Raw genomic sequence first — 15,382 nt, 5'->3', positions numbered from 1 at the left:
CCACTTTGGAAATTGTGTTTTTATTTCTTTTTTGTTGACAATCTCAGTTTGTCTTTGTAGCGCAAACCATTTCTTTCGTTTCAAATAAAAAATGTATAAAAACTTTTATTGTAATTTTTAAAACACCTTTAGTTAATAATTGTCAGTTAAAAACCAAATAATTATAATACTTGAACTATAATTTATTGGTAAATTTTATCCATAATCAACAAATTATATCAAATAGTAATTTAATTATAATATTATAATTTACAAGACCAAAAGCTTTGTTTTCACAAATAATAAATTTCCATTTTTTCCATTTTAGAAAATTAGAATATTAGAAACCAACAAATCAAAAAAACAAACATAATAATAGTAAATTTATAACAATTTAATAGTTTATTGATAATTCAATGTTTTTTTCAACTCCTGTTTTGTACATTTATAAATATTCTAAAAAAAGAATCACACGATTTTAAAACACCTTTCATCAACCCTACTTCCTATTAGGGTTGTCATAGTACTTTTCTTAAAAAAATCGAATGAGGAAAACTTAAAAACAAATTGACGAAGGAAATGAATAAAGCAGTTTTAAGTGCCATTTTTCTTATTCTTTTAACTATACAGGCCACATCCATATCTATCATCACAAGATACTCTCGTGGTGTGTTAAAAGAGAAATACTCCATTCCCGCGTCTATACTGTTGAACGAAATATTAAAGATGGTCATGTCTTTTGTTGGAATAGCAGTGACACACCGAGACACACCACTCTTTTCACACTTGAAATTGATCATTTCGTGTTCGTTAGTGTCGTCCGTTCCTGCTCTCATTTACTTCTTCCAAAATATGTTAATTCAAGTGTCCCTCTCTAATATTCACCCGGGTCTTTATTCGATATTGGCACAGGCTAAAATCCTGTCAGCTGCGTTGTTGTCAGTCATTATATTAGGTAAGAAGTTAACAACAACACAATGGAGAGCACTCTTGGCTTTGGTAGTCTGTGTTATTTCAGTAGAAAGTGCCAACAGAGCCGCATCTGCCAACAGTCCCTCTGAAAATACAGGAAATTACTTTTTAGGTGTTTTAACTGCTTTATTAGCTTCTACAGCATCTGGTTTTAGTGGGGTGTATATGGAGAAAATTCTGAAGAACAAAGTATCGTCAGGGCCAAAGTTGAATTTGTGGGAACGGAACTTCCAGTTATCATTGTATTCGATTTTATTTGCAGCTATCAATGTCTTTGTCGTCGATTTTAAATCAACTTTCACACTTGGACCATTCCACGACTTCAGTTGGACAGCATTTGTGATGGTTTTAGACACTTCCATTGGAGGTATATTAGTTGCACTTGTCATGACTTATGCTGATGTCATTGTTAAGGGATTCGCTGTATCTATTGCTATTGTCTGTACAACAATTTGTTCATATTTCATCTTTGATAGTCCAATAACATTCGAGTTCTGTCTTGGAGCGGCTGGCGTGTTAATTGCAATTGCTAACTACAACGACGAGACTGCGTCTTACACATTCCAGAATGAAACTAAAGAGGCGAGAAAGCAGAATGAAGATATCAGAAAGGCGGAGGAGAGTGCTTCAACGACTCACACTCTCGAGTTGAGTACACAACAAAAATCAAAGGTCGATATTGAGAGAAGAGGGTCTCCAGTTATTGAAGGACCAGTTTCGATCACAATAAACCCAGACGATTAAAAGATAGAATAAAGCAATTGAATTACATTGACATACATGTGTTGTATTAATTTTTTTATAGTAAATATACTATATATTATATGATAGTTGTATTATAGTATAATATACTATACTATAGTAGAGTCTAATAAGAGAGTCTGTAACTCACTCCTCACTTGTTGTATTGAACTTCTTTTATGTTCATCTTGTTGCCACGCTTTTTCTATTATCGACTTTGTATTGTGAGATAATAAGTTGAGTGTTTGAGGTCGTTTACCGGCGGAAATGTCATCTGCGATACTCCAAGCGTAGTGATACACCGTCTGGGGGAATGGATCAGTCCATGTTATACACCACAACATTGTAATGGCGAAGGAATACACGTCGGCACCTTTTGAGTATTTTTGCCGATTTAACACTTCAGGAGACATAAATTTTGGTGTTCCGATTCCAGCAGTGAAGGTCATGTTTGTCATCAGTAAATTGATATTGCGCGAAGACCCAAAGTCGGTAATTTTTGCGTTGGCTTTACTGCTGTTTTCTAATGAAAAAACTAAAATATTGTCTGGCTTGATGTCTCTGTGTAAAATGCCTGCTTCGTGTAAATATGAAATACCTTCAGAAGCATCGACTAACAATTTAAGACGAAGTTTCATATCGATTTCACTTGATAATTTGTGGTTTATTAAGTCTTGAAGAGATCCATATTGAGCGAATTCGGTGACCATACACACTTTGTTTGGAATGAATACAGCACCATAGAAGTGAACTAAATAGTCACATCGGAACTTATCTAACATCTCCACTTCACCTCTAAACTCTTGCATTTTACTTTCACTATCACTCAGTTTCATCTTCTTAATTGCTACTTTGTTGCCTCTAAATTCACCTAAAAAGACTATCCCAAATGAACCTTCCCCAAGCTTTTTCTCTTCTTTTAATTCATGGTAATCAAGTCGCGTTGTCAATTTTGAAGTTGCAGTGAACTCAATTTTCTTTGTTTTTTGCACATCTTTTATATACGAATTTGTTACAATCAACATTTGCTCGAAAAGTGTTGTGGTGCATTCAACAGTCAGAAATATTTCAAATTCACACGCAAACCCACTTTCGAGTACAACTACATTTGGCTGTGTTTCAAGTGTGTATTTGTAATTGCCACTTTTGGTTGTAAGTTGCACTTTCATGTTATGTTTAGTACTGTTGCCAACACATAGAAGTTCTCGTATTTTAACACCAACATCCACACGTTCTTCATCTCCAAAATTGATTTCTTTTTTATCAACTTCAACACCGTCACCAAGGGATATAAATTTGATATTTGATAGTTTGATTTCAAACACACATTCAGTCTTTTCTTTTTCTTTTTGGTGGACCTTCTTTAAAATAAAGATGAACATTAATACACCACTGGTTACTATTAGTATTAGTATCGTTACTATAAATAAAACTATTATTAATATGACCCACCATACTGCTTTCTTAATACAGGAAGTGCCATTTTGACTTGGAGAATTCCAAAAAGTGCATTTGGAGCATTTCGAATTAGAAACAGCTCGACAATTTTGAATGGTAGTGAAATAAGAACAAACAGAGTTGATCAATATTTTGTCAGAGGAACATGTCAGACACACATTTAAAGTGTTACAAGTATTACAATTACTGTCACACTTTTGACATTGATTTGAGTCAATTTGGTAATACCCATCTTTACACTTTGAACACCCACTTTCTGTCACTTCAACATCACAACTCTCTGATAAAAGTGAACGGGGAAGACAATTTCCCGAAGTCGTTTTAAAGTTTGTTGAATTGCACTTGAGACATTTTGTTGGTGAAGAAATACAAGAAGAGCATGAGATGTCACAATTAAAGCAGTCCAACCCATTTTTGTAATATCCATCTGAACATTCACTGCACCCTCCTGTTGTAACAAATTTGTTACATTTTCCAATTAAATTTTCATTTGATTTGCATTCGTGTTTTGAGAGAAATTTGCCTTCAGCACATGTCAAACAATATGAAGAAGAATAACAAGTTTGACACAAAGAAGTGTTACACTTCGTACATGTCTTATTTGACTCTAAATAATACCCATCTACACATCTCACACATCCAAAGTGGTTTATTGTTTCACAATTTGAAGTAAAATTGATGTCATTTAAAGGTACGCAGTTATTAGTCGAATCCAAATAATAATCATCTGCACATTCTATACATTGAGAATTTAAATATTTTTTACAATTGGGTATGATTGATGAACATAAATTATTTTCTTCTTTCATTTCATCCTCATTGCATTGATTAGTAATACATTTATTTTCATTTACATTGATATAATAATTTGCTTCACATTGTGTTACTTTCACTTTGTCACAATTTAAGAATTGATTTACGTTATCTGAACAATTGTAACAAATACCATTGTCTATATATAAACTATTATTACATGAAGTCATTTCAATGTTATTTGTTATTCCTTCTCCTGAATTAATACAAGTCCCATTGACCAATATTGTATTTGTGTCACATATTATACACTTGTTTTCTATAGTTCCATCGCAGTGAATACAATGGGAGGAACAAACATCACACTCTCCGTATATAACACCAGATGTGCATTTTCTACAAAAATTGCCATCTGTGATTTGACAATTTGATTGTTTTTGGACACAAACTCCATTCTTTAAAATGTACTCCTTTGAACATTTAAAGCAATTGTTGTAATACCCATATTCACAAGAAGTAGAAGCTTCACAAATTCCACTTGTATTCAATACAGAATTTTTAGCACAAGCAACACATCGTCCATTGTGGTTGTATTCAACACAATTATTTATTTGACAAACATTATTAAATGAATTTCTTTTATCTTCACACGACAAACATTTTTTCAAAGTTGAACTGATTTTATAAAGTGTACATCCAGTAATATTCAATTGAGTTGAGTTCAATACAGAATTGGTATGAAAGTAAGAGTACCCAAGATATGATGTATAAATAATTGAATCAACAGTTCTTATTGTATCTGATAAAAATAACAATCGATTTGTTGGTACTGTAAGAGTTGATAATCTCTTACCACAACTCAATTGGAGCACATTTTCAGAACTCGTGATTTTAAGTGAATATTCCATATTTTCGTTACAAAACAACGTTTTAGAAGTCGAGTTATATTTCAGATAAACTAAATTGGAGTCGATGTTCTGTGTTGATTCAACAAATGTTAATGTTCCATATGATTGTATTGTCACCACTGACATTATTAAACTTCCAGTGACTTTTACATTTTGATTTAAATTAATTCTTTTAATAGTACCTCCATTCTCAAATATCATATCTTTGTCAATAAACACGTTTGCATATTCAATTGAATACTTTTGTAAATCAACTGTAGATAATGTGGTTGAAAAGTTTAAATGACATATGGTGACATTATCATCACATGGACAATGGGGATAGTCAAATGGGTAGTCTTCTATGTCATTTTTAACATTAAAGTACTTTTGGTATTTAGAAGACTTCATTGTACATGTAACATTATTGTTTGTTTTTCCAGTTGGGCAGAACCTGATCAGTCTCTGATTGGAAATAAGATAAGCAGTACCAGCACTAAATTTGAGGGGAAAATGCGAAGAATTGTAATTACCCCAACCATAAATTGACATCAAAATATTTGGGGAGTTCAATGAAATAACATCAAAACATGTCGTTTTACCATCTGGATTAGTAATATAAAAATTTTTGTTATAAATAAAATTGTAATTTAAGTGAAAATATGACGATTTCCAAACTAAAACTTTTGGTTTGTCGATTGCAGCTCCTTTTTCTGCAAACACGTTTGCAATTGAAAAGTTTGAATTAATTATTAAAGTTCCATTGTAAATAAATAATGTGTTGTTTGAATGAATAAAAGTTGATGCTGTAACAGTGGCCCCATCTCTGACATAAAAATACTCAATGTTTACATAAGCCACATTTGTCTTATATATTGAGCTCAGTGTCAACGAATTGTTAAACTCAAATTTGCTAAAATAAGCCTGTTGTTTAAAAGGGAAATACATGTCTTGTTTAAAAAAGTAATTATGATAATTAGTGTTTGAATAACAAAGTGTGTTGTTAATGTCAGCGTTATCAACATCAGTAAATCCATCGTACCATTTTGTTCCTTTGGCGTAGCACAACTCAACATCTATTGCATGAACTTGCCCTAAAAAATACAAAGCGACAATCACTGCATTCATGAATACTTAAAAATATTGTTAGTTCAAAGTTTTTATTGATCCAAATCATGTTATTGAATTGTATTTATTTCATTTTTATTTCAATGTTTTGGTTTTTTTTGAATCTTGACATTTATTATTTCATGTTTATTAAAACGCATTTTTAGTCTTATTCTTGTTTAAGTAGCAAATAAAAAGTGAAGTATATTAACAAACGCCTCATGTTTTTCGAAAACAATAAGTTGGTAATGACATTTCATTTGATCCAAAATTAATTTTGAATTGATTTAATATTTTAATCTTTTTGTTTTAATACCACAACCCTAAAAATTTATGAAAGAAACTCTGTTCAATTTCACTAAAAATTTTAAAAATAAGAATTAGATACTTTACTCGTTAGTGATTTTTTAACGTTAAATTATAGTTGAAAAATTCAGTCTTATTTCCAAGAGTAAAACAGAAGAAATAATCCAATTTTTTTGAACAGTAAAATTAAAAGAACCAAAAAATTACAACTGAACAGATTTACTGGAAATATATTGGGAATTTTGAACAATAAAATCACATTTATTTACTTGTTAAATGGTTTTTTTCAAGACTCATAAAAAATGCATATAGTCGACAGATTTATTCCGTAAACAACACCAAAAACAGACAAAACAATTAAAAAACACTTTTTAAAAACATTTTAACCCTACATGCCTTTTTATTCTGTTTAATACCAACAGAACTTTTCGTCACATGAAACGCGAACTTCGACTTTTGGACAGGGCACTGATAAAAGCAGTTTTCCTCACATGTGAATTTCGTTGGGGGTATAACGAGGTTGATCAACTTTTGGCACCCATAAAACGCGTTTTTACCAACCGACTCGACTTGTTCGGGTAACTTGACATAACTTAGACTGGTGCAATGACTAAACGCTTCATTTGAGATTCGTTGGATCTTATTTCCTAACGTGACTGCTATCAAGTCTTCACATCTTTGGAAACAAGCTTTTCCAATAGTTTCACACGTCTCTGGTACTTCACAGAAAACGACTCCACACTCTTCAAAGGCACTGTCCCCGATCTTTATAACACTCTTTGGAACTCTGAAGTTACGAAGGTTACTACACTTCCGAAAACTCGACACACCAATTCTCAATAAAAACTCGCTCGAAACAACTTCTTTCAGTCCAAAACAATTCTCAAAACACCCACGTGGGATCTTTGAAACACTTTTTAAGTCGATTTTGGACAGCATAAAACACCCCGCAAAACACCGTTGCCCAATCACTGAGAAGTCTCTGGCAAACTCCACAGACCTTAAGGAACTACACTGGTAAAACGCGTGATACCCAACACACACAACTCCACGTCCTGTGAACGACTCAAGCCGCCCACACGATTTAAAACAACTTTTTCCAATATAAGAAACACTTTTTGGGACTTTGATCTCTGTTAAGTAACTGCAGTTGACAAAGGCGAAGTCGCCAAGTGAGACAATTTGACTTGGAATTTCAATTTTCGTTAATTCGGCGTCGGCGAAGCACCCATTTCCTATAAAGAGAACGTTGTCACTCTCTGGAATGGTGTAGTTCAACGCACGTCTGTCTGAAGCAAGAAACTCGACAACTTTGCATTGAGTGTTACCATTCAGAAAGAGCTTAGAGAGGGTGTAACACACTTTGTGATCGAATTGGTTGTTTTTGGTGTATAGAGAAGTAATGGAAGAACACCCCTCGAACGTCCTTGGATCGATTGAAGAGACAGTACTTGGGATATAGAGACTTGTATGTGTCGAAGTCTGAAATGCGAATGGGGAGATCCGATGTGTGCCTTCTGGGATGGCATTTCCAAGTGTTTTAAAGTCACTTTGTGTGAACTCGACGGTCAAATATGTTGTGAGAAAAGGGGAAGGAAGAGACGTCGAGTGCACTGGGAGATGAATCACTCTTCTCTGAGTGTCTACGTCATCTGGATGTTTCAAATCATTTGCTTGAATTAATGACATCGAGCGTTCTGTATACACATGCAAAGTTTCAAGCTTCTTGAAAAGGGATGGGAAGTCGATTGGGTTATAATGTAGTTTGTCAAGAGTCTCTGAGTACTTTTTACAGACTTGAATGACATTTAAATAGTCGGAAGGCGTTTTGAAATATGTGGAAACAATGAGCAAAGAATACCCATCGAGGTGGTGAACCATATTTATTATAATTGAAATTATTAGTTGGTTTTGTTATTGAGGAAGAAACGTTCTAGGCATTTTTTTGGGGATTGAGTTGAATAATAAGGTAATTCAATAGGAGAAGTTAAATGAACGAAAGTTAACCATTTGGGAAAAGAGTGTCAATGTTTTAAATTAAAAAGAAACACACTTTGATGATAAAAGATAATTATTGAGAGGATAGAAAGAATTGTTTTAATTACTTGTAATGGTTTGTTTTTCATTCTTTGACTCATTGTTGGGCTTCAACAATTAAGTTTTAAGATAATATGGTCACTCGACCTTATGCAAGATTATTATAAATAATTTTTAATTAATAAAAACCAATTTTATAATTCACAATAAAAAAAGTGTATGGTGTTTTTGGTTAGTCATAAATTAACAATAATATAGTTTAGACTAATTAAAATATACAACGATAATTCTGGCATAAGGTCGAGTGACCATAGTGTTACAGTATTGAATTAAAGAATATTGATATATATTATTAATATTATTGTAAAAAGTTTATTATCAAAAAAGTAAAACAAAATGTTTTGATTTAAAATTAGATTGTAAAAACAAAACTTAAAAATTACAAAAGTCAAAAAATGAACTACTAAGTTGTATTATTCAATTAATTTTAAATATGGTTAATAATTTATTTAAAAAATTATAGTTTAGTTATGTATTATTATTAGTAAAATTTTCGAATTTTATTTAATAATACATTTATTTATATTAATAAAAATAATAAATAATAATATAATAACATAATAACATAATAACATATAATTATATTATCATTAAAAAAAATATTTCGAAATTCTATTTCCAAAAAAAAACAATTAAAAAATAAAAAACAATAAAACAATAAAATTGATAAATTAATGGTTTAGCTTAAAGTTACATTAATTAAATGGGTGATGGTCTTTGAGTACCATGATTTTCAAAAAAGACTGTTGAGAAATTTTAATCAATGGTGTTATGTTTACAAGTTTTCGATTTAAGAGTGTTTTTTTTCAAAGTGAATCAAAAATACTCGAAAACGTCTATCAAAAAAGATGTAACCTTTTTGGAGACAATTTGTTTTGGGGTGCTTGGATTTGACATACATTAAAATATTAACAACGATTTTTAAATTTATGTACATGATGTTCCAAAGTTATGAAATTGTGAAGATGAAAATTTTGAAAATAACAAAACAGTTGAAATGACTTTCATCGCTCTAATTTAAGTCTATAATACATTGCAATAAAATTACTAAAATGGATATTCAAAGTTTAGTTGTAAATAACAAGTTCAACACATTTATCAATGTACTTATTTGAAAAATATGCCAATATTAAATAGTGCAACCTTTTTTAAACACGCTTTTGCATGAGTTCCACATTAACTCACGTTGTGTCGTATTAAAAATACAATAAAAATATAGACTATACTAAAAATGAAAATTGTAAAAAGATAAAACCCTTATTTTCTCAAATTTAATTTACATTTTTAACTGCGATAATATAATTCAAGAATATGACACCTTTTTTGTCGCAAAACCCAAAGTGTAGTTTTTTTTTCTAATCTATTATTATATCATCAAAATAAACTATATCAATACATTGAAACCAATAACAAACTATTATAATATAGTTTTTCAAATATACTATACCATACTACTATAATATAATATAACAAATTTGTTAAAATAATATAAATAAACTTGTTTTCCAGTGATGGAACACATCGACCTTCCACTCAATGACACAAAATACAACGTTGATCAAATAATACAATTACTTAACAACTCGACAGTATTTTCAGAATCGAGTGTGTTGTCTTTAATTGAAAAATCTCGTGACATATTATCAAAAGAGCCCAATACTATTGTTGTGAAGAATTATAAGAAGTGTTGTGTATTTGGTGACATTCATGGGAACTATCGTGGACTTATTAAACAATTAACAAACAAGTTTGTTCTTTTAAACAAATAGAATTTTTATTATACAATAAATGATTAGAACAGACTTAAAACAAGAGATGTGGTCGACTGCGACTTAAACGTCTTTCTTGGTGATTACGTCGATCGAGGGAACAACTCAATTAACGTTTTAATCACTCTTTTGTGTCTTAAAGTGAACCACCCAGACACTTTTATATTACTTAGAGGTAACCACGAGGAACGATTAGTTACTTCCATGTATGGATTTCGGGAGGAATGTAGCCGAGTATATAGTGAAGACTTTTATGACAAGTGTTGCGAGCTGTTTTGTGCGTTTCCGATTTGTGCCGTCATCTCGACAAAGAAGTACAAATACTTTTTGGTACATGCTGGCATCTCTCCACTTATCAAGAGTCTTCAGGACGTCGATGAAATCGATCGATTTACTGATGTTTGTGAAGACGAAGACAATTTCACTGATGACGCCTTTGCAGACTTGTTGTGGTCAGACCCGATACCAAGAAGTTATTTATCTGACGACTGGAAGGACAAAAAGTTCATGAACAACAGAGAGAGGGCGTGTTCGGTGTATTATGGGTATGCCGCTCTCAACGAGTTTTTGGAGAAGAATGGATTGAGAAGCATCATAAGAGGACACCAAGCCGTTTCGGAAGGGTTCGCTTTGACTAAACTTGGCGATGAAAAGAGAGAAGAGCCTATGGTGTATACTGTTTTTGGTGCACAGGGGTATTACAAAGAGTCTGATAAAGCCGCTGTGTTAATTATGGATTATGAAACGAGTGAATTGAATCATGTTGTATTCGGGAAAGAATAAAATGGCGTCTGCTAATATCTTAGGTGAATTTATTGGATTTGTGAGGTTATTTTTGTGTGACATTTTGGCGTAAACAAACATTAAAAATAACAAGAAAAATATCATTTTTAAAACTGTCCACTTATTTTGGTAATTTAAGTCGTAAATTAGAGATAAAATAGAGTGATTTATGAACGATGATACACTTTTGAATATTTCTCAATGCTTTTAATAATGACTAGAATTAAGAAAATTAAAAATAGAATAGAAATATACAATTCGGAACTATCGCAGCATTATTAAGTTTGTATCAAAAATAGTAAATCTTCGCAAAGGTGTTTCTATTCAGCTTTGCAGATTAAAAGAAGTGGACATTGACGTTTTTCTCCGAAAGAAGTTAATTGTAAACAACCAAATGACAAGTAAATAAAAATAAATATCCTCGTTATCCAACAAATCTGGTAATGTTTGGTCCAACTTTAAACCCTCAAAAAATCACATAAAAACCTCAAAAAGAATTAAAAAAACACAGATGAGCGACCACAAAACAATTGAATTTGAACTCAACAATGGATTAAAAATTCCAGCGATTGCTTTAGGGACTTGGCTCTCAGAGAAAGATCTTGTTGGGAATGCTGTATTGACAGCATTGAACCATGGATATCGCCACATCGACTGTGCTAAATGTTATGAGAATGAGGAAGAAATCGGGACCATCGCTTTTGGCCCATTCTTTAAAGAAGGCAAAGTTAAAAGAAGTGACGTTTGGATCACATCAAAGCTTTGGCTTGATTCAAAGAGAAAGGACCAAGTGATTCCCGCTTGCAAAGAATCACTTAGAAAATTGCAATTAGACTATTTGGACTTGTACCTCATTCATTGGCCCGTCTCAATTAAGGTCGGTGCGACCTTCCCAATGAAGAAAGACGACTTCATTGAAGTTCCAATAGAAGAGACTTGGAGAGAAATGGAGAAACTCGTTGAGATGGGATTAGTCAAGTCAATTGGTGTGTCGAACTTCACTATCCCTCAATTAGAGAAGTTACTGAGTATCGCTAAGATTAAGCCGGCCGTCAACCAAGTCGAATTTGGAGTCTTCTTACAACAACCAAAGCTGATGGAATACTGCAAAGAACATAACATCCATGTCACCGGTTACTCTCCACTTGGAAATAACGGAAATGCAGGAAGAAATAAAGTCGACAATGTTCTTGAAGTGCCTTTGTTGAAAGAAATTGCTCAGAAACACGAGAAAACAGTCGCACAAGTTATTTTGAGATTTATTGTCCAATCGGGACATTCAACTTTACCCAAATCAGTTCATGCTGAAAGAATCATTCAAAACTTTAACATCTTCGACTTTGCTTTGTCTGATGAGGAAATGGAGAAAATAAGAAAGCTCGATAGATATGAAAGAACATGTGATGGGTCCTTCTTCTATGAAGTCCAGGGAATAGACAAAGACGTTTTCTGGGGGATTAAATAAACTCTAACTTTTTTTCTTCATCTTTTTGTTGGATTTTTTGGTCGAAACCAATTCACAGTTTTTGTTCACTTTTAAAAATGTGAAGCACTGAAAAAAGACGGGAACAACATTCACAAGCGAACGATTTTTGTTTTTTGGTGTGACAAGTTTTTGGTTGTTATAAAATTTTTTTGTGTGCCAATTGAAGTTAAAATAAACAACAATAAGAAATACCACCAATGAGTTAATTAAATAAGAACCCATACAGTTCATCTAGATCTATGATGCCATCATCATTGTCATCATAAGCCTGAAAAGCTAAATCTCTTTGTCTCTTTGGTACATCAGTCAAAATTTTGACGAATTCTGCTTTTTCAATAGTTCCACTGTGATCGGTATCAATCAAGTCGAAAAGGATGTGTGTGAATACTCTTTTTCGGTCTTTTTCCCATTTGGCTTTATCTGGAAAGACCTTCAAAACTTTGGCAAATTCTTCTTTGGTAAGTTGTTGTGTATCGTTTTTCCCAAAATCGGGATCTTCCTTGATCAAATGCGTGATGAGTCCACCACACCATTCGGGGTCTCTCAATTCTTTCTGGTCCAACTCTATCATTTCTAACACACCTTCAATAAGTTCAAGTGGACTTATAAGGTTGTCGTGGTTTTTGTCGAACTTCTTGAACTGAGCGTCAATTTCTTTTTCCATTGTATATTTAAAGTTTTTTAACATGCTTAAATATATTTTTTCTACTCAAATGTACTGTGTAATAATCGGGGTTTAACTAAAATGAAACTTGTTATTACTTATTCATTTATTTAACTGGTAGTTTTAATATCATTTATTGTAACAAGAACAACTTGCTTTCCAGATAACTACTCCAATTTATTAAGTTCTTTCTTTTATTTTGAATAAATCTTAAAACTGTCGCAAAGTGTCCAATAGATTATGTTGTATTTAATTATTTTGTAAGATAGTAATTAAATGGAACAACTAAAAAATGAATGTGTTTATTACTACTTCATTTTATTTTGAGATTTCAAGGAATTCACTCAGCACTTTGGTTTTAGTTACAAGAAGGTGGTATATTGTTATGTATTATATCATAAATAAAGACAACTATAATCAATTTTTTATCTTTAAAACTCAATTTACATTTAACACCATGTATTAATTATTTAAAAACAATTGTTTAAATGATGATGATGTTAAAGAAACGTTTTTAAAATGGTGTTTAGTTGTGTAGTATTATAAATATTGAATAGCACTTTAAAACAATAAAATTTTTTTATTTTGTTCAATAATTAAAATTCGATTAAATACAAGTTTATTATGATAAGAGCTCTTGTTACGATTATAATAATCAGCTTTAATTTTGTGCCATTTCAGATAATATCAATCACCAAATATATATGATAATAACATCAATTATAATCACCATTTAACTATTAACTGACCTTTACAAGAGAAATTCAACTAAAAATTTAACAAAATATTATAAAAATAATAATAATTGTTACAATAACAATATTTTTTTATATTTTAATCAAATATTTGTTATTGACAATAATTTAATCAAACTATTAATAATTATATTTAAAAATAGATAACATGAGTATATAAATAGAATTAATAGGGTTTTATTATAATAAAGGTTGAGTCAAAATTGTCCCGAAAAAACATTAACATTTTTTTAATTAATAAGTGAAAGTACTTATTCAAAGTAACAATAATTCAATTTTATAGGTTAAAACAAAGTATTTTGAAATGCTTTCAACAAGAGAATAATTTCTTGTATTCGAAAGATTTGTAATTATTTATACAAATGATATTGTTTTTGATTTGTTTTTATACAGAATTACAACACTGTTTCATATCCAAATAACAATCGTTATTAGTATTTTTCTTGTAATATTTCTTTTAATAAATAACGTACGAAATAACAAGAGCAATCGTTACCCATTTTCGTTATAAACTTGCGTTGTATTACATTCACATACTTTAAAAACTCTTTCAAAAGAACGGAGAATATATAAGAATCAAAATGGATGTTGGCACTCAAATTAAGGTTTCTGCATTTGCCATTCTCAAATTGGTCTTTATTGCTTTTATAGGTTTTGTTGGTGCGAGGTGGTGCGGATTTAACTCAATTGTACGTGCCGGATGGTCCAAAATGATTTTTACCTTTTTTCTCCCTGCAACTGTATTCTACCAAACTGCGACGGCAATCAACGAACTCAGTGAATTGAAGGAGTTATGGATATGCCCAGTCGCTTGTGCAATTCATATTGTGTTTCAATTTCTTGGCTGCATTTTAGTTGGTAAAATTCTTCGAATTCCAACACTTGAAAACCGGGTATTTTCCTTCACTTTGGGCTTTGCTAATATTTTTTACATTCCAATGGCTATTACTGAATCGTTTATAGGAGAGAGTGACATTCTTGGTGAAGGTGCCAAAGAAAAAGCTTTTTCATATATTTGTACATATCAACTGAGTTATATGGTAGGGTTCTTTATAATTGGATATAATTACATCAACCTCAATGTCCGAGACTTGAAGAAAAAAGAAGAAGAATTAAACAATGAAATAGGTGTTGAAATGGAGAATGAAGGAGTCAATGAAATACACCCAGAAAACATTTCATTTGAAGAAAAACGTGGAAGTCGGGAAAGTGTTGAACAAATTGAAGAAAATAACAAAAGTGAATTAAAAGAGGACATTCATATTGATATCGAAAAGATTAAGGATATCACAAAAACAATTGATAAGAAGGAAGAAGTTCCAAATCCACTTTTGGAGTACCAAGTCAAACCCATTCACTACGAAGAGGAAGATGAAGGTATTGATGATGATGATATATTAGTCGATGACGAAATATCTTCTGATGAATTGGAAGAAGAACAAGAAAACGAAACTACTACACAAAATGTAAGTCAAAATGGATCAATAAAAATGGATGAGGTTCGCGATAAAACACCTTCTATTCCTTCGCGCGATATTTCAGTTAATTCCCCTGAAATTATAAAATCAAAAGAAGATGTGACATCACAAGAGAAAGCAACAAAGACGAGAAAAATAAATTCCTTT

At 31.5% G+C, this 15,382-nt stretch overlaps 7 protein-coding genes across 7 annotated transcripts; 4 read left to right on the top strand and 3 right to left on the bottom strand.

The window, feature by feature from the left end:
* Nucleotides 1–558: 558 nt before the first annotated feature.
* On the top strand, nt 559–1,695 carry EIN_497040 (UDP-N-acetylglucosamine transporter, putative; the record flags this gene model as incomplete). The annotated part of the gene is made up of 1 exon (XM_004253862.1): nt 559–1,695. One exon carries the CDS (start codon nt 559–561, stop codon nt 1,693–1,695), a length of 1,137 nt encoding a protein of 378 aa, XP_004253910.1.
* Nucleotides 1,696–1,802: 107 nt separating this feature from the next.
* EIN_497030 (tyrosine protein kinase, putative) lies at nt 1,803–3,074 on the bottom strand (the record flags this gene model as incomplete). Its single annotated transcript, XM_004253861.1, has 1 exon — nt 1,803–3,074. The coding sequence occupies one exon, from the start codon at nt 3,072–3,074 to the stop codon at nt 1,803–1,805; it is 1,272 nt and encodes a 423-aa protein (XP_004253909.1).
* Nucleotides 3,075–6,560: 3,486 nt separating this feature from the next.
* On the bottom strand, nt 6,561–8,084 carry EIN_497020 (hypothetical protein; the record flags this gene model as incomplete). Its single annotated transcript, XM_004253860.1, has 1 exon — nt 6,561–8,084. One exon carries the CDS (start codon nt 8,082–8,084, stop codon nt 6,561–6,563), a length of 1,524 nt encoding a protein of 507 aa, XP_004253908.1.
* Nucleotides 8,085–9,811: 1,727 nt separating this feature from the next.
* On the top strand, nt 9,812–10,852 carry EIN_497010 (serine/threonine protein phosphatase 2B catalytic subunit, putative; the record flags this gene model as incomplete). Its single annotated transcript, XM_004253859.1, has 2 exons — nt 9,812–10,047; nt 10,114–10,852. The coding sequence occupies 2 exons, from the start codon at nt 9,812–9,814 to the stop codon at nt 10,850–10,852; spliced, it is 975 nt and encodes a 324-aa protein (XP_004253907.1).
* Nucleotides 10,853–11,363: 511 nt separating this feature from the next.
* EIN_497000 (aldose reductase, putative) lies at nt 11,364–12,317 on the top strand (the record flags this gene model as incomplete). Its single annotated transcript, XM_004253858.1, has 1 exon — nt 11,364–12,317. One exon carries the CDS (start codon nt 11,364–11,366, stop codon nt 12,315–12,317), a length of 954 nt encoding a protein of 317 aa, XP_004253906.1.
* Nucleotides 12,318–12,540: 223 nt separating this feature from the next.
* Nucleotides 12,541–13,002, bottom strand: EIN_496990 (hypothetical protein; the record flags this gene model as incomplete). Its single annotated transcript, XM_004253857.1, has 1 exon — nt 12,541–13,002. The coding sequence occupies one exon, from the start codon at nt 13,000–13,002 to the stop codon at nt 12,541–12,543; it is 462 nt and encodes a 153-aa protein (XP_004253905.1).
* A 1,336-nt stretch (nt 13,003–14,338) lies between these two features.
* Nucleotides 14,339–15,382, top strand: EIN_496980 (hypothetical protein; the record flags this gene model as incomplete). Its single annotated transcript, XM_004253856.1, has 1 exon — nt 14,339–15,382. A coding segment is annotated over one exon (1,044 nt), but the record flags the coding sequence as incomplete, so codon positions are not given.

This window comes from Entamoeba invadens (genome assembly GCF_000330505.1).
Source record: "Entamoeba invadens IP1 unplaced genomic scaffold scaff_1105074726297, whole genome shotgun sequence".
NCBI lineage: Eukaryota > Evosea > Mastigamoebida > Endamoebidae > Entamoeba > Entamoeba invadens.
The sequence above is the reverse complement of the archived record's forward strand: the minus strand, read 5'-3'. Positions and strand labels throughout refer to the sequence as shown.